Genomic DNA, 18,119 nt, shown 5'->3' on the forward strand with positions numbered 1-18,119 from the left:
TTCATAACGAACACAGTTCCGAGTCTTCGTATTTGTATATAATATTGTAAGCAGTTGTTCTATAAAATGAATCTGATATTCGGAGACGTAATGTACTGAATAATGTTTTTATTTAAATTAGTTTGTTTAATATATGTGTTCTACAATACTTATTTGTTTTTTTCGACTTCATCGAATCAATACTCTACATTATAATAATCATTTGATGTTATGCTTTATTTAGACAAGTCTAATTCTTATTTTTAAAAAGTATTTCCTGTAAGAAAGCAACACATTCTCTACATATTGTTTTCGTTAAATTATTTAAATTTTTTTTTTAAAACATCTGTTATGACAATTGCTGTCAAATTTGACATTTTGTTTTTTTTTTTTATTTTAATGCTATGGCTTCATTCGCGACATATAAAGGATTTCAGTGTAGTTGTAATATTTATCAGTATCTTAGTTGATTTATCTAGTGGTGACCTTGATTATTGACGAATCCCAAACGAAGAAACACTGTTATGGCGGAAATTACAAGAAATCGGCAATAACTCAAAGATAAATGGTCGACTATTTTTTTGAAATCAGTTTATACTTTAGTCCTTATCTCTCGTCTGTGTATTCATTAAATCTAATAATAGGTTCATATATTTTTTTTAATTGTTTAATATATACTAAGTAGCTTAGATTATTACGTATTTCTCGTGTTCTTCTATATTCTGGTAAGTATACAGGTACAAAATATCCCCATTACTTCATAAGACAACCTCCTTGCTGTAACCTCCACTGGTTATTCAATATTATATAAAAACATTGACATTAGCAGAATATACCAATACCAGTGAGTGAAGCCGTAATAGCAAAAACCTTGGTTAAGACCGTAGTTAAATTTAACTAAACTGTAAATCCGAAAGGTTAAATAAATAAGTCAAAGACACATGAATCAACAAATTTTTTAATATATTACACAGAACCTCCTCGTCTGAGATTTTATTGCTGTATTTACTATGAACTAAACAAAGTGAAAATAACATATAAAATTCATTCTCAACTCATATATGTATTTACATAATTTTGGTCATATATATACACGTCTAGGATTGACACCAAACATTATAAGAATATCCTTACCATCGGTCCGCAACAAACTCAATAAGGACAGTTAGAATTCACTTACACCACACGCGATAGTATTAACGTCATGAACTTGGGGTAAAATTTATTTAATAACATTAAACACATACAAATTAATAGAAAAACTGTTTTTAAATACTAATATATATATATATATATATGTTATGACAAAATTAAGTGTGATTTATAGATACAATTAGAAACTAAGATAATTCATATTTTGCACAGAATATTAACATTTTCTTGTATTAAATTTGTATTATTTTTTTCATTATAATAATAATTATATATATATGACAGGTGACAATCCCATACAAGACCCCGTCGCGTCGTTGTGCAGTCTGTCTGTGTTATTTACATGAGATTGAAAAAAAAACATTAATTTACATATATAATACAATCTTTATATACATTATAGAGATCTGTGTGTCGTTCCCCGGACAACACTTGCTTATGATCCAGGGCTCCAGTCAGTTGGGTGCTCCGACTGTCTGAAAGTAGACAAATTATATTAACAATCGTCACTTATTGCAATTGTACACTAGTTGTAGTCTGTGACTGTATCTTTGTACACTAGTTGTAGTCTGTGACTGTATCTTTGTACACTAGTTGTAGTCTGTGACTGTATCTTTGTACACTAGTTGTAGTCTGTGACTGTATCTTTGTACACTAGTTGTAGTCTGTGACTGTATCTTTGTACACTAGTTGTAGTCTGTGACTGTATCTTTATAAGCGATTTTGATATGTATCAGTGTTCTTAATTTGTTTGTGATCATCAAGTATTATCGACATATGCTATAAGTGATTCTTATGTATGTATGTTTGTCTTGTCTCACCTCACGTCTCACGTGTACGCGGGGCTGTGTCCTCTGCTACGCGGACTGCGACTATATGCGCCCTCGGCACTGAAACAGGAAGATTGAAATATAGATTAGGAAGAACCCGAATAATGTAAGCTACGACAAATAACATATATATATACCGATAGTCCCTCTGTCCGTAAGCTGCGGGGCTCCGTCGCGGGCTGGGACTGCGCCCCACGGGCGGCGGACACGGCCGCGGCGGCGCTGGAAACGTTATTATACATTGATGTAATGGGTTCAAAACAACATTCTCAGATTTACAAATAGAATAGAGCGGTCCTAGGCTTATATATAAATAACAAAACAAACACAGATAAATAATTGTATTAATGTGAGGAATACAATTTATTTGATTACTACTGTATTTGTATAAACATTAAACACTTCATGTAGAAAGTTTTTGTGTGTGTGTGTAATGTGTATGTGTGATTGTCTCACGTTGTCTCTCTCTCCTCCTGGGTCCGCCCGCGGCCACAGCTAGAGACGGGCTAGGAGTAGCGCGGGGTCTGGAGGTAGAGAAGTCTGGAACACAAACATACATACATATATATATACATTTTCGACTCCATATTTTTACTTGTACTCAATATTTTATAGAATTATATTAAATTTAGTTGATGTAAAATGAATCTTTTATATATATATATATATATATATATAGTTAATACCTGTTCCATTCGCCCCACTTCTCCTCGCAGCTTGTAGCGAGGAGTACGCTGAAACAAAACATATCTATGTTATAAAAAAATATATATATATATTAAACAGTTAAGGAGTTACAGAACGCCGTTGACCTTACAGACATACACAATAAAGAACTATCATTTTGTGAGGTCGGTCATAAATAAAGTAGAATATTACCTCTTATAACTGATAACTCTATGGCTGCGCGCAGTTCGTCGTGGTCACCCTACAGAGAAAAAAAATTTAAGATAATTTAAAAATTAATTTTAACATTAGGTACTATTAAAATATAATTAGTCTATATATATGTATATACGTATATACCTGTGTTTCCCTCCGCCTCGCGTCTATAGCCGCTCTCTGTGCTCGTGACCCTGCACACACACACACACGATTAATATACTAAGCATACAACTCTTCATAACATATGTATATTTTTCTTTATCAGATGTGTACCGTGTCTCGGTGCGTGTGCTGCTCCATCGCCCAGGTCCAGCTGCAGCACTCCAAGTTCTGGAAACATGGTTGTTATGATATTAAAATGTGAACGATCATCAGCTCACCAGCACTTTAACCTACAAGAGTTACTTAAGGGCCCATATATATATATATATATATATGAAGTCGTGGTGGCCTGGAGGTTAAAGGCCGCCTCTCATACTTGAGGGCGCAGGTTCGAAATCTGGCAAGTACCAATGTGATCTTTTCCGAGTCATATGTACTTTCTAAGAGTATTTAGACACCACTGACGGACGGTGAAGGAAAACGTCGTGAGGAAACCTGGTCTTATAGTTTCAAATTATAACATTGAAATCGCCAACCCGTCTTGAGCAAGCGTGGTAATTAATGCTCTAACCTTCTCCGTGTGAGAAGAGGCCTTTGCTCAGCAGTGGGCTCTGATAGGCTGGTGATGATATATATACAGTGGCATGTAGATTGTCCTTCAGTATATCGTCCGATTTAAATAATATATATGTGAAAAATATAGCAACATACTTAATAATATTAAATTATGAGATAAGTGTCTGAGTGTCCGTTTAATTTAAACTATTATTTTTCGGTTTACTTCGTGTATTTTATTAATTTAAAAACTACATACTCCCTACGTTTCGGTTACTCTGCAGCAACCGTGACCACGGAGACGAGACGTGAATGTCCGCAACAGACGTCGGGAGTACTTAGTTGTTAAAAAAACGACATACGCGTGGTAATCCGATAAAAATATTAGTTTCGTCTAATATAAGATTAATATCAACCTTATTACTCATACAATACGGCCGAATATCGAATAAGAATGTATTTTGTACAGCTTTTTATTCCACGTTCTCACCGGGCAGGGTGATAGTGTTGTCCCTGGGCGCGGCGTGCGCGTGCGTGTGTATGGGCGCGTGTATCTGCGGGTAGTCCCGCGCTGTAAGGAGGTGAGTGTTCGCGTTCGGCGCCATCGCCACGTCCGGCACCACGGCTGACAGACGGCCGCCCGACCAACTGCCGCTCCTATATATATAAAACATATATTAATTCAACATATATATATTTATATATATAATGTGTGTGTGTCTGTGTGCGTGTGTGTGTGTGTGTCACCTGTGATGTGTCTCTATCGGCCTGGCTGGTAGTTCCCTGCGGTATGTTCCCGGACGGCTCTCTGGAAATACAATCAAACAAGTTACACATTATATATATTATTTTTTTCTCTACATTGGGTTACATTTAGTTTCACTAACTAGTGTAATGTTCTAGTAAGTTGCTTCTATCTCAACAGACAACACATTGCAATGCGGCCCGTACGTCACTCATACATGCATGATAACATTATCGGAGCGAAGACATTTTTTTTTTCAATATCAACATAATACCTTATTTAACAGATTATAATACATATACTAGCTCTGCGCCGCGTGTCCGTCTGCGAGGACATCACTCGTGTGTGTAGATAAAGACGTACCTATAGAGGTATGTGTGGTTGTGGAACCGCATCTCAGCGACCCGGAGTTTGACCTGGAAATTTACATAATTGATTAGATTCAACTGCTGGGCCGATAATGATGGAACAATTAATGTACGATAAGTAGAATACGTATAGTTGTTTTTTTATATCCGTCTGACGTAGCCCGCCACGCGTTAGTCCCGCGTAGTGGATTAAATTAGAAAAATATTTTCGCTTACTTAAAACCAGTTTATACTATCACGTGTGAACTATAAACTACGAGTATTTCGTTTCACGATATTAATCACGTTAAGGATAGTGTAATGATAGTTTACTGTGATGTATGCATGTCTACCTGCAACAGTCTTCGTCCACGTCGCTTCTCGAGGCGGCCGCCTGAGCCGACACCTCCCTGTACATACACCATGTTTGAATCATTATTCTCGACTGTTAATGTTAAGGATCTCACTAAGACCGGTACAGTCGTTGTGCGCGTGTGTACCTGTCGTCGTCGTCGTTCAGGAGCAGCTCGGCGACAGCGTCCGGCAGAGATCGCTCCCGGACAGCTCGCAGAGCCAGCTGACAACACACATACATGGGTGACGATATAAGACACTTAAACGAATGTGATGAAACTTCAACGACAAGGTAGTGTTGCCGGCGCATCAGATTTATTTTGTATAAAGTTACGTGACATACAACAGATGGCGCCACTAGTCGGTTAATATATATATATTTATATATATAATATATTTCTACCATACCTGTCTGGTGACGGGCGTGGTATCAGCCGCATGCAGCCGCAGCGCTCTCTGTGCGGGGGGCGCAGCCCTAAGCTCGTTGAGCCTCGCCCTCAGAGCGCACATCACGCGGGACGGGACACACGCTCGGACACCCTCTGTGCTACACGTGCTACTCGCTGGAGATACAAGAGATGTATTAGACGAGAACAGGATACGAGTATAATAATGACACATACTATATTATATAAAAAGTCTTGTTACTAGAATTATATATATATATATGTGTGTGTGTGTGTATATATATATATATGTGTGTGTGTGTGTGTGTGGACGATCAGGATTCGAACCCGTTACATGTGTGTCATCTATAATACAAATATTGATAAACATTGGTTCATATATCTTGTTGTATTCGTAGCATATCGTAGCATGTCGTAGCACCCACCATCCGGGTCGTGTCTCGCTCTGTGCGACGTCACCATGTAGAGCGTGTCCGGTATGCGGTGAGCGTAGCGCTGTCTGCGAGCACGGGCCAGCTCCGCCTCGGGCACCTCCTGGTCCTCTAGCAGCGCCTGCGGGTGACGTGACAATATACATATAAGCTTAGTGTCATATAACATACACTTTGTACCATAAGCGCGGCCATAAGTAAAATCAAAGCAAAAAGCAGCTGAAAAATAAACAAAACTACTAGAACACACAACACTGCTACATGTATCTTTACCAGGTTAAATAATTTAGTTTAGCGTTTTGATGATAGCGCCATCTACTGACAGCGTACCGACAACTTAATGAACTATTATATTTTTTACTCCAAAGCGAGCCACGAAAGAATATAAATGAATTAGATGTCCGCGTATTTATAATACAGAAGTAGAGCAAGTCACTCATTATATCCGTATGTATCTGCCAGTGAAAGAATTGCACATCGGTCCAGACGTTTTAGGGATTAATGGGAACAAGCAGACAGACAAAAAGAAATGTAATTCTTATTTATGTACCGTGTATACAAACACCTATATATATTTAGTATTCTAACAGACGAGTGAGGTAGATACGAAAAACTGCTTATGAACTATCGATATGCATTCACATCACTAGCGACATAACATTGATGCTGACCTTGATCTCGTCCAGGTAGGGCAGGAAGCACCTAGGCGGTCGATGAGCGAGCCAGGCCTCCGCCCCCACCGCGCCCGGCGCTACTGCCAGGCCTCGGCGGACGGCCTTAATAGACATTGTAAGAGATAATTATACAAGGTTCATAGGAGCTGGAATAATGAGGTGGTAGTATAAGCACCTGTTGCAGCAGGTCGCAGTCAGGCGGCAGGTGTTCCAGGCGGAGCAGCGGTACCAGGGCGGCGGCCGCCTCTCTGAGGGCGTCGTCCGCGGGCCCGCGCCGCCGACGCCGGGAGCGCCCGTCGCGCCTAGTGTGCCAGACTATATTGGGTTCTGTGGAACACAAGCGGTAGCCATTCATTAGGTTAACGCCATATAATTTTCTTCTAGTATATATATTTATATATTGTATGTTTGTCTATCAATACATACCACTGCACGTCTGTACAGGGGCGGCCCTCTCCGCCCACCTCATGACAGCTCTCAGAGCCTGCGCCTCACTCGCTTGCAGAAAGGGTGAGGCGAGCGCGGCCGCCAGCGCAGCCCGAGGGACACGACCGGAGCCCGAGTGAGACATGATAGCTGGGAACTCATCTCGGAGGTAGCGGGTCGCTTGCCTGGAATCATTATACAAAGTTGATGTTACGAATAGTGATATATATGTATATATATATTACTGGGACCACACATAATGTTATATAAATTGTAGATTTTTCTAATTGTGCTAAACCCAAAATTAAGTCTTATAGATGTGAAAAATACTATAAATTTATAATAACACATAGTATATAATGCACATCCAGAGGGTGTCCTACTAAGTATTTTTCCGATATTTAGCCTTGGGCATACGGGTACGCGACCCCGGATCCTCGAGCCACCACTTTCATACCTCTATCCTCATTCCATGAAGGTGGTGTCCTGTACCCCCCCCCCTCATTCCCCTTCCTAACCTCTTTCCCCCATTCTCTATCTTTTCCTTTCCTGGTTTTACCCGTAAAACGGGGTTTTGGAGGTCAGACGGCAGTCGCTCCGTTAAAACCACTCCCGCCACTCTTATGGTTGCAAAAGTTTATGGACTGGGTACGGCTAGGGCGTCGCCGATAAACGACGCGCAGGCACATCGCCCTACACCTGCGATAAGTGGGCAAGGGCTACCGTGTCAAGTACGGGCACGGCTAAAGACGTTAGTACCCCAAAGGAAACTCCGCTTTGCAACGTGGAATATTGGCTCTCTAACCGGACGATGCAGAGAACTCGCAGATGTACTCATGAGACGTCGGGTCCAGTGTGCGTTCCTCCAGGAAACTCGCTGGAAGGGCAATAAGTCTCGGAACATCGGACAGGGTTACCGGCTGATATATACTGGGTCGCCTTCAGGTAAAGCTGGTGTAGCGGTAGTGCTATCTGAGGAGCTTCGGAATGGTCTTCTTGAAGTTGATCGTCGCTGCGACCGCCTGATGCGGGTGCGGGTACTGGTCGAGGGAGTGATTACTAACTTGATCAGTGCTTATACTCCTCAGGCTGGATGTAGCGGGTCCGAAAAAGAGTCATTCTGGGAGCAATTTGAAGAGGTTCTACGTGCTATACCAGCTGCTGAAGTAATCATAGTTGGGGGGGACTTAAATGGCCACGTAGGTAGGGCTGCGGAAACGTTTGACCGTGTACACGGTGGTTTTGGTTAAGGTCGCCGCAATGCAGAGGGAGAAAATATTCTCAGAACCTGTATTGCGTCTGACTTAGCCGTCGTGAACACGTTCTTCCAAAAGACTCCACAGCACCTTATCACGTATAAGAGCGGGTCCCACTCAACCCAAATAGATTATCTGCTGACCAGACGGTGTCATATCAGCAAGGTGACTAACTGTAAAGTCATTCCTGGTGAAAGCCTGACGGCCCAACATCGACTTCTTGTCATGGACTATGTCGTTACCCCGAAAAAGAAAGTGGCCGAGAAACGTAAGCCTCGCATCAGGTGGTGGTTGCTGAATGGAACGATGCAGACCAGCTTTCGGGCAGAGGTTGAGAGTCAAAATCTGTCGACTAATACCGAAACTGCTCAGGAAGTTTGGGATCGAGCCCAGTCAGCAATTATCACAGCAGGTAAACGAGTTCTAGGCCTTTCTAAGGGAGGACGGGTCATTGACAAGGAGACATGGTGGTGGAATGACGAAGTGCAGGAGGTGATTCGTGAAAAGAAGACTGCCTTTAAGAAGTGGCAGCAATCAAACTCTCCTGAAGACAGACTAGAGTACATAGCAGCGAAACGTGCCAGTAAAAGGGCTGTTGCCAGAGCCCGCAGTGATAGGTTATCACCATTATATGATACACTTGAAACTGCGGAGGGGCAGAAGCTCATTTACAAATTGGCACGAGCTCGGGATAAGGCGACGCAAGATATCGCAAAATGTCTTAGCGTCAAAGATTCCCAAGGCACGTTGCTGTGTAATCATGCCTCTGTGAAGGAGAGATGGAGATGCTACTTCAAGGAGTTGCTAAATACTCAGCATCCGTGCAGTCTTCCAACCGAAATACCTCCTAATCTTGGACTTATTGCCCCGATAACACCTGACGAAACTCGGAATTGTCTTCGACGCATGAAGAATCGGAAAGCGGTGGGACCTGACGATATTCCGATCGAAGCGTGGAAATCATTGGGCTCTCTTGGTGTGCTCATACTGACGGACCTTTTTAACCGCGTCTTGAACACTGGGACTATGCCACATCAGTGGCGTTATAGTTACATTACCCCTATATACAAAGGCAGGGGCAGTGTTCAAGATTGTGGTAGTTATAGGGGCGTTAAGATCATGAGTCACACCATGAAGCTCTTTGAGCGTATGATCGACCTCAGGCTCCGCCGAGAGTGTACTGTCTCGGAATGTCAATATGGATTTCAGCCAGGATCGGGCACCTTGGACGCCATCTTTGCCATCAGAACTCTGATGGAGGCATACAGGGAAAAAAGGAGAGCTCTGCATGTCGCATTCCTAGATCTGCAGAAGGCCTTTGACTGCGTGCCTCGTCAATGTATCTGGTGGGCATTGCGATTCAAAGGCATCCCTGAGGCCTATATTGACATCATTAGAGACATGTACCGCGATTCCGTTTCAATGGTTAGGACTGCTGTTGGCGATACAAAACCCTTTCCGATCTCAGTAGGGGTTCACCAAGGCTCGGCTCTTAGCCCCTTCTTGTTCAATGTAGTGCTGGACACTGTCTCGGCTAACATCCAGGACCAGCCTCCATGGCTGATGATGTATGCCGATGACATTGCGCTCATTGATGAGAGCAGGTTGACGCTAGAGCGAAGAGTGAACCTCTGGAAGGGTACGCTTGAGAACGGTGGTCTTAAACTAAATGTGACGAAGACCGAGTACATGGCTTGCGGAAGCCCGGACTCTTGCACTATCCATATAGGTCCTGAACCAGCCGTTAAGTCGGAAAAGTTCAGGTACCTTGGATCTATTCTGCATGAGTCCGGAGGCATCGATCACGATGTCCAAGCCCGGATCAGCGCTGCTTGGGCGAAATGGCGTGAGGTCACAGGTGTGGTCTGCGATCGCAGAATACCTACCAAGCTCAAGGGAATAATATACAAGAGCATAATCCGACCGGTTCTCTTATATGGAAGCGAATGTTGGCCAACACTGTCCAGGCACACTCAGGAGCTTCACGTCACAGAGATGAAGATGCTGAGGTGGATGTGTGGCGTAACGCGGGCTGACCGTATACGTAACACATTTATCCGAGGTAGTCTTGGAGTCCGTGACGTAGCGGATAAGCTTCAAGAGAGTCGCCTGAGATGGTATGGTCACGTTGCACGCCGGCCTGAGAATTACGTCGGAAAAATTTGCCTTGATATGTCGGTCCCTGGAGCAAGACCCCCAGGACGCCCAAGAAAGCGATGGCTGGACACCGTGAAACAGGATATGAGAGCCAATGGACTTACCACCGCGGATGCTAAAGATCGTGCAAAGTGGAGGAGTTTAAGCAGGAAGGCAGACCCTGGCTAATGCTGGGATAATTGCCAGGATGAAGAAGACATAGTATATAATGTATCTCCAGTCCGTGTAGTTCCCGGGAACGCTTCATGACAGGTGTATTGTGTGAAGTAATGTGACACAGATAATAGAAGGGGCTGACTGTTGGCTCACATAAATTAAATAGATCTTATTTGTGTGTAATTTATTACCGATGGACCCATGCGGAGGCGTGTTTGGCTCCACTCCACCGTATAATGGCTGGTAGTGTGTCCGCACACAGCGCTCGGACCAGAGCATCTTCACAACCCTGAGCAGCTATCGGCATCTCAAGGAACCTGGCCAGCTCGTAGAGGCGGAACGCATCTTCTAAACTGCCACGAGAACCGCGTAGCTGTGAACACAAAGACATTCTTTTTTAGTTTTTTTTTTCATCCCAGTGAGGACAGGCAAAGAACGAGCTCATACAGCCATGGCTTTGTATTTTGTCTTAAATCATTTTTATATATCAGACCGAAGCCATATCTTATATCTTTTTCTTGAAAAGACATTAATTAATACAAGTAATTAATGTCATTCAATACTTTTTATAACTCTGGTCATTAGGAAGATGAATTGAAATTTCACATACATTATTTTTTATTTATATTAAATTTAATTATGTATATATATATATATATATTGATAGTCACCGTCCCCGAGCCGGAGGCTGCGTTGGAACTGCTCTTTGATATCAGAGAGAGGTCCACCTGAGGAGAAATAATAATATGGAGCTTTACAACATATGGACTTATTTTCAAAATTTGGTTAGGCACAGAGAGGAGCCTGGACGGTGGAGGTGAGCGTTAGATGGGAGCCCCTTAAACCTACACCTGGGTCGCAAGTCCCAGGCACTGTTGAAGCTCCTCTCCCTGCAATGGATCCGCCACCTGCCCAGGCCATCCATTGAGTGATGACAAGTTTCGTCTCCTATATTTCTATGTGTGTCCGTGTACCTGGTCCGTGTAGGCCGCGTGCAGCAGCGCCCGGGCGAATCTCCTCGGCAGCACACGCTCATCAACACACACGGTGCCTGAACACGCTCCGCGCCGAGACATCACACTCCTGTAGGAAACACAAATGATATATATATATATATAATTTTCTTCCCATATCACAGACAAACACCAAATATTATCTGTGGTTTATTTCTAAACGTATAAGGTGTAAGGGAACCGTTGTCGAGAGCAGGACTTGTAACATAGATCATCAGGTTAGTCTTTTAAACTTTTTATTGCAAACATAGTATAGGTTGAACCTTTGTACACCTAAGACTAACTCTTTTTATATTATATCTTATATATAAGTCGTATAAGTTCTCGTCCACTCACCTGAAGAATCTAGACCTGGCAGCCAGGACCAGCCTGTGGCAAGGCAGCTCCATAGCACTCCTGAAGCCGTACGCACCCCCGTCACCCTCCGCGTCGCCCTCGCAGTCACCGTCCGCACCCTCACCCTCCACCGACCACGACAGACGAGCGTCACACAGCTCACCTGGAATTTAACAAGTTTCAGACGGAAATTTTAAACCAGAGGTTCCCAAACTTATTTTGTCTCTGTCCACTTTGGGAATAATTTATTTTTTTAGCTCCCTAATTGTTCACCTACTGAAAGACCACTATAACTTATCCTAGTTAAATGATATTAAAGATCACCCTAGGCCTCTACATGGGCCCCCATTTTCATTTCTGGGTCTCTTTAGGCCTGCAGTTATCACTCACTCTGGGAGAAGCAATAGACATTAACTGCTATAAACAATTGATCGTTATATCAGGAATTAATAAATTTTTTGTAATTCTATCAAAGTATTATAGGTATGTTCTTGTAAATATAACTAATAGTTTCATCCACTCGTCACGAGATGGCGCTGTGCCACAATGTGGAGAATTTTCTACAATATTAGGTGAAGCAAGCCAATCGATCATCATATACGTATGATCTCACCCGAGTCCAGGAGATACTTCATATCTCTGTGCAGTCCTTCTGGAGTGAAGCCCAGCAGGTCGGCCAGCCGGCGGAGTCTCGAGGGCTCCATACGCCTGCCGCGCCCGCAGGTACACCTCCGGACTACATAGACAGACACACATCACATATCACACTATACCATACTGAACCATCGCTACGTCTCATATAATTAATCTTTATATTCACTGGTTGAGTTCTCCACGCTGATGATGTCAAGCTCCGCCTCCGAGCCTCGCTCCCACTCTGGAATATTACGATAAATATTAAGTAAGTATATTTTAAGCTATTATAATCACAACAGGGAGAGTATCTCAATATGTATGTGTGTATGTTTGTGTACTAACTGCAGCATGCGTCACATCTGGCGCCGCTCCTGAGCGCGGCGGGCCCCGCGTACATGGCTACCACGGCCGCCTCCAGCTCCTCCCGCGGCAGGGACCCACCAGCGCCCTCCAGCGGCACACGACACGAACTATAGAACATAAAGAATTTTAAGTTGAAGTAAAAACTAAAAACTCCGTGTATATAGTTTGAACTCGTACTAAGCGATCTCATTATAGTTTTTTACAGGTGACAAGTTATTAGAAGCGGTAGAATAGTTTCTTATACAGGATGTTACCCACGTACTTGGGATATCTCATCAGCAGCTCTCTGAAGTATGAACATCTGGCAGCTAGAATGACTCTATGTGCTGGGAGCGCGAACCCCTTCCCCACCAGTTCCACGTCACACCACCACCTCTCCCGGAACAGTTCCAGCAGGTCCGCGTGTAGGGCTGGGGCCGGTTCGCGCGCCAGTTCCGCCTGGGTCGCCAGGTCTCGTAACGCAGCGCCCGCTTCCAGTTCTTCGCGCAGAAGGAAAACCTCCGACAACCTCCAGGTGGACACCACGGAGCGGATGAAGCGAGCGTGTTCGCAACCTGGAATATACTGTCGTTAGTTCTGGAAATCTTACTAGGAGTAATATTTGATGAGATCTAAGACTTTTGCGAGTATTCATTTAAATGAAACTAATATTTTCCGATTACTACGTGGTATTTTATTATTTTAAATTTGTGGTACTTGGGTGTACCCCCCCTCCCCACCTACCAGTACCTCTATCAGGCCTCGAGTCCCTCGGTCTGCGTGTCGCCGCCGCCAACCTCCTCCGCAACGTCCCCAGACCAGCCCCACCAGCTTTCTTCTTGCGCTCCCTGATGGAAACACTATTACTATGGCATGATATTTAGTACGGTCGATCAATGACATTGAAAATTTATTCAGGTATGTGACAGGTGTCTCCCGCCAGAGTTTCCGCTCGCCTGGAATCATTCAGCTGTGGACTATATGAATGAAGATTCTAATTTCAAACTTCCCTTTATTGATGTCGGTTAAATATATAGTCTATGACATTAGACAGCACCATCTCGTGCTTGTGTCTGTGTGTTCTGTTGTATGTTTGTGTTGTGACGTGTCGGATCTCTCACCTGATGACGTCAGCCATGGTGGGTGGGGAGGGCGGTACGCCGGCGTCACATGCCTCGCCCTCCTACACAAACACACACACGTTACATACAACTGTATCAATGTAAATTGTTACTACACAAGCAACATCTTTTGAGAGGTAAATAAAATTTAAAGTTGATAGACTAAAGAGTTTTATTATTTATAAAATATAACAAATGTATGTTTATAGATATTATTCTGTTCTATAAGGGGCCATCCATAAAGTACGTAACACGAATTTAGGACCTTTGAACCCCTCCCCCGTCCTTGTCACATTTTTATATAACCCTCCTCCTGATGTGACGTCACACATTTTTTAAATTTACATATGTATTTAATAACATCGAGTTAGAACAGCTATTTAAATTTTTCACTTATTTTTATTAAATAATAATCTAAGTACATATTTTAAATTTTAACATGTAAAAACTATTCACCCCCCCCCCCTGCCCCTTGTCTCACATCGGAGATACCCTCCCTCCTCATCAACGTGTGACGTACTCTATGAATCTCCCATAATTAAACGCTGTAATATTGTAACAGTATAATTTAAAACATCAATATATCAAGTATATGTATTATTTAGGTGGTCCGCGTACCTGGGGGTGCGACAGCGCAGCGCCCATGTCGGGGCGGCGGACGAGCAGACAACAGAGGAGCCGGCTCATCGGACGGAAGACATCACCGCACCGATCGGCCAGCACGCGCCCGTCCTTATCATACATACATACATGACAGCTCAATACAACCCAGTGACATCCAAAAGAATCAGGATCCACATCCAAACCCTTACACGGATCTATATCCGTTATATTACAACGTCACCCAAACTATATACCCATTAAACAGCCGTTACTGTATCTAACAAATCAAATGATTATTATACAGAAGAACTAAAACAGAAATATTATTTACCAATCAATATTAAATAATTTCATTGTTTACTTTGGGAATCCCTGACATTGTGACGTCATGTGGTACGTTTATATGTATTATGATAATTTTCCTTAACAGATCTCAGTAAAGCATATAAATATATTAACATGGGAATAAAAAAATAAAAAAAACACAAAATATACGTTAATACAATTTATTGTTTAGAATTTAATTAACGTATTTAGAAATTACTAGTTTTTGTCCGCGACTTCGTCCGCTTTAATTTCGGCATTAGTAACATATGTCTAACTGACCGGGCCAACTCTATTCCACCCTAGAGGCCAAAAATTACCAGATATTGAAATTTATTAAGTTTTTTTTTTCTCTTTCGTTCGAAGAGAATTAAATATCGTATGTCCGTCTCCTTGTTCTGAGCTATCTCCGCACCAATTATCAACGGCACCCCTACAGCCGTTCTTGAGTTCTAAATAGTGTAAATAAGACAACTTTGTTTTATATATATAGATTTCTGAAGTCTTCATAAAAGAGGTTTGGTAGAAAATTAATAATAATAATATATGTACATATTTTATATACAGCACGAGGAGATAATTACTTACTATCTTGGCCGGAACACTGTTGTAACTTTACAGAAAAAGGGGACAGATAACATACTACATCTAATTCTGATGTCCGATCTACATTACTGCAGAGTTTCATCATAATCAGTTGAGTAGTTTTTATGTTAAAGTGCAGCAAACATCCCAAAAGAAATTTTATCTAATTCTTATATAACAGATTAAAAATTCAACTGTGTCTGTTTCAGAGCATCTTTAGGCTAATTACAATAAAACTCATGACTTACTATAGTATCAAATAAAATTGTAAAGCTTCTAGTTGGTAAGTTAGCAACAGGAGTAAGACACTAAAGTCCAAGTTAGCGAGTGGAGTAAGTTACTAAAGTCTAAGTTAGCGAGTGGAGTAAGTCACTAAAGTCTAAGTTAGCGAGTGGAGTAAGTCACTAAAGTCTAAGTTAGGAGTGCAGTAAGTCACTAAAGTCTAAGTTAGCGAGTGGAGTAAGTCACTAAAGTCTAAGTTAGGAGTGCAGTAAGTCACTAAAGTCTAAGTTAGCGAGTGGAGTAAGTCACTAAAGTCTAAGTTAGCGAGTGGAGTAAGTCACTAAAGTCTAAGTTAGCGAGTGGAGTAAGTCACTAAAGTCTAAGTTAGGAGTGCAGTAAGTCACTAAAGTCTAAGTTAGCGAGTGGAGTAAGTCACTAAAGTCTAAGTTAGGAGTGCAGTAAGTCACTAAAGTCTAAGTTAGTGAGTGGAGGAAGTTACTAATGTAGAAAGAATTAATAGGACTGAGTTACAACTGTAACAATTCTTACAAATTTTTCCATTTAACATGATATTTGTTAGAGTATTGTCATCCCCATGAACCATGCATATGCATGCGGAAAACATATTCTTTGCAATTATTTCAATGTTACATCAAACAATCTTGCGATGTGGAGACATCTCAACGCATGCACGGGTCTATCCTTATAACTGTATTTACGAACAGACAATAATAAAGGTATCGGTAATTATCATTTCTTCAGCAAACTTTTATATTTCATTATTTTCTATACTTCATTTATTTACTGTGTATTTAAGGAGGTTATATATAAAACAAAGCTGTGTTAGTTACACTATAACTTAAGAACGGCTGTAGGGATATGGTTGATAATTAGTGGGGAGATAGCTCAGAACAAGGATACGGACATGGGATATTTAATTCTCTTCGATCGAAAGAGGAAAAAAACCTTAATAAGTTCCAATATCTGGTTGTTTATGGCTTCTAGAGCGGAAATAGAGTTCGCCCGGTCAGCTTTACATATATTTCTAATTCTGAAATTAATGCAGACGAAATCACCGGCGAAATTAGTATATATATATATATATACATAATGGTACTTGAAAGAAAATGAGGTGAAAAGATTTTTTTATCATGTTTAAATGACACAGACTCCGTGTGCTGATTAACACTGAGATAAAAGCATCATGATTATCTCATGTCTAAATAAAATACAATAATTTTTATTTGAACAAACTGCTGTCATTTAATATGCTCTACTTTGAGTGTTACTGAAAAAAAAAAACAATTAAAATGAAATGAGAAAATGTATATATATATATACATATATGTCTGGTACATTTAAAAACATACGCAACTTTTTTTTAATGAATTTCTATTTCATAAAAGTACATATTTAGTATATCATAACAGATAAATGAAATAGTATGTATATAAAAATTATTATTTATTCCGTAATAAAAAGAAATTAAGAAAAATATTACCCGAAAAATAGATTTTATATGTATGAAGCGGGTAGTGGTGGAATGTTCGATTATTTTTTATTAAAAAAGCGAATAAACTAACCACAAATACTCAGTTATATTTTTTTAATAAAACATTTACATGTGCAATGAGCGTTTATGTGTGTAAATAGTTTGCGGGATAAGTGCACGCGTCCCGTGCACTTCGCGATAATACAAAACTGTTTCGAGACGTTTAACATGGAGTGATAATAATAGCGCATTTAATATATATATATATATATATATGTTATGTTTCATATAATATATGACCTATTTAATATGTAGGGGTGTTTTTGAAAGGGAAAACAAGGGGAGGGCGGCGGCCTTACGTCACGGAGCGCGCAGGTCACTCAGCCCCCAGTGACCTAAATAATGTTTGCGACACACTGGAGATATGCATTGCTAAAATGTCAACAGGGCTCCGCCAATTGACCAACACCGTCCCACTGACCCGATATTAACAAAAAATTACAACACTACTTTATATTCACGTAAATACGGCCACATTTTGACTTGCCAATAACTGAGACGAAATATATATAATATAATGTTGTGTTGTACTCACTGACGATGAAAGTCATTACAGTACAATGATCCAGAAACAGCGACCACTCATTAGTCAAACATTTTGTTTTCTCCACTTTGGGCCGCCATTAAATCATACACAGACTTGTAAATGGTTCCACCGTATCACTTAACAATATAAACGCCGTATGCACATTTTGTAACTTTAATACTAATACTTATATTATTGTTAACACAGATGAAAGCTCGTCGGGTTGAATAATTCGAATAAAAAAATAGCAACGAGAACAACCCGTTATACTTCCCCGTTCGCAATTGTGACACTATTGCCAACTTCAGAAATTAATAAATAAATACTAGTCCTACCAATGTTGTTTTAAAAATCGGATACACGTTAAACATATTACGGCATAGCATTTATTAAAATAAACCAG

At 41.1% G+C, this 18,119-nt stretch overlaps 1 protein-coding gene across 2 annotated transcripts; it reads right to left on the bottom strand.

The window, feature by feature from the left end:
* Nucleotides 1-923: 923 nt before the first annotated feature.
* On the bottom strand, nucleotides 924-18,008 carry LOC116778454 (BTB/POZ domain-containing protein 7). Of its 2 annotated transcripts, none has more exons than XM_061525803.1 (30): nucleotides 17,726-18,008; nucleotides 14,523-14,636; nucleotides 13,905-13,966; nucleotides 13,534-13,631; nucleotides 13,067-13,358; nucleotides 12,784-12,911; nucleotides 12,626-12,682; nucleotides 12,419-12,541; nucleotides 11,806-11,968; nucleotides 11,431-11,539; nucleotides 11,128-11,184; nucleotides 10,648-10,829; nucleotides 6,888-7,072; nucleotides 6,637-6,788; nucleotides 6,459-6,563; nucleotides 5,782-5,908; nucleotides 5,358-5,512; nucleotides 5,096-5,172; nucleotides 4,949-5,005; nucleotides 4,612-4,664; nucleotides 4,251-4,311; nucleotides 3,994-4,160; nucleotides 3,120-3,176; nucleotides 2,988-3,037; nucleotides 2,841-2,889; nucleotides 2,648-2,695; nucleotides 2,418-2,501; nucleotides 2,099-2,183; nucleotides 1,953-2,021; nucleotides 924-1,607 (listed from the first exon to the last, which is right to left on the bottom strand). In XM_061525803.1, the coding sequence occupies exons 2-29, from the start codon at nucleotides 14,589-14,591 to the stop codon at nucleotides 1,961-1,963; spliced, it is 2,913 nt and encodes a 970-aa protein (XP_061381787.1). In that variant the 5' UTR covers nucleotides 14,592-14,636; nucleotides 17,726-18,008; the 3' UTR covers nucleotides 924-1,607; nucleotides 1,953-1,960. The 2 variants fall into 2 exon arrangements, with proteins under 2 accessions (XP_061381787.1, XP_061381786.1); XM_061525802.1 differs by having other exon boundaries at nucleotides 13,528-13,631.
* Nucleotides 18,009-18,119: the final 111 nt, after the last annotated feature.

This window comes from Danaus plexippus, chromosome 31 (assembly GCF_018135715.1).
Source record: "Danaus plexippus chromosome 31, MEX_DaPlex, whole genome shotgun sequence".
Taxonomy (NCBI): Eukaryota; Metazoa; Arthropoda; class Insecta; order Lepidoptera; family Nymphalidae; genus Danaus; species Danaus plexippus.

Bases quoted from the DNA above. Each gene is read 5' to 3' on its own strand.
- LOC116778454 (XM_061525802.1), bottom strand. From the start codon at position 14,591: ATGAGCCGGCTCCTCTGTTGTCTGCTCGTCCGCCGCCCCGACATGGGC. The intron at 13,967-14,522 runs GTACGCGGACCA...GTGTTTGTGTAG, and splicing joins CTGCGCTGTCGCACCCCCAG to GAGGGCGAGGCATGTGACGC. The intron at 13,632-13,904 runs GTGAGAGATCCG...TGTTTCCATCAG, and splicing joins ACCATGGCTGACGTCATCAG to GGAGCGCAAGAAGAAAGCTG.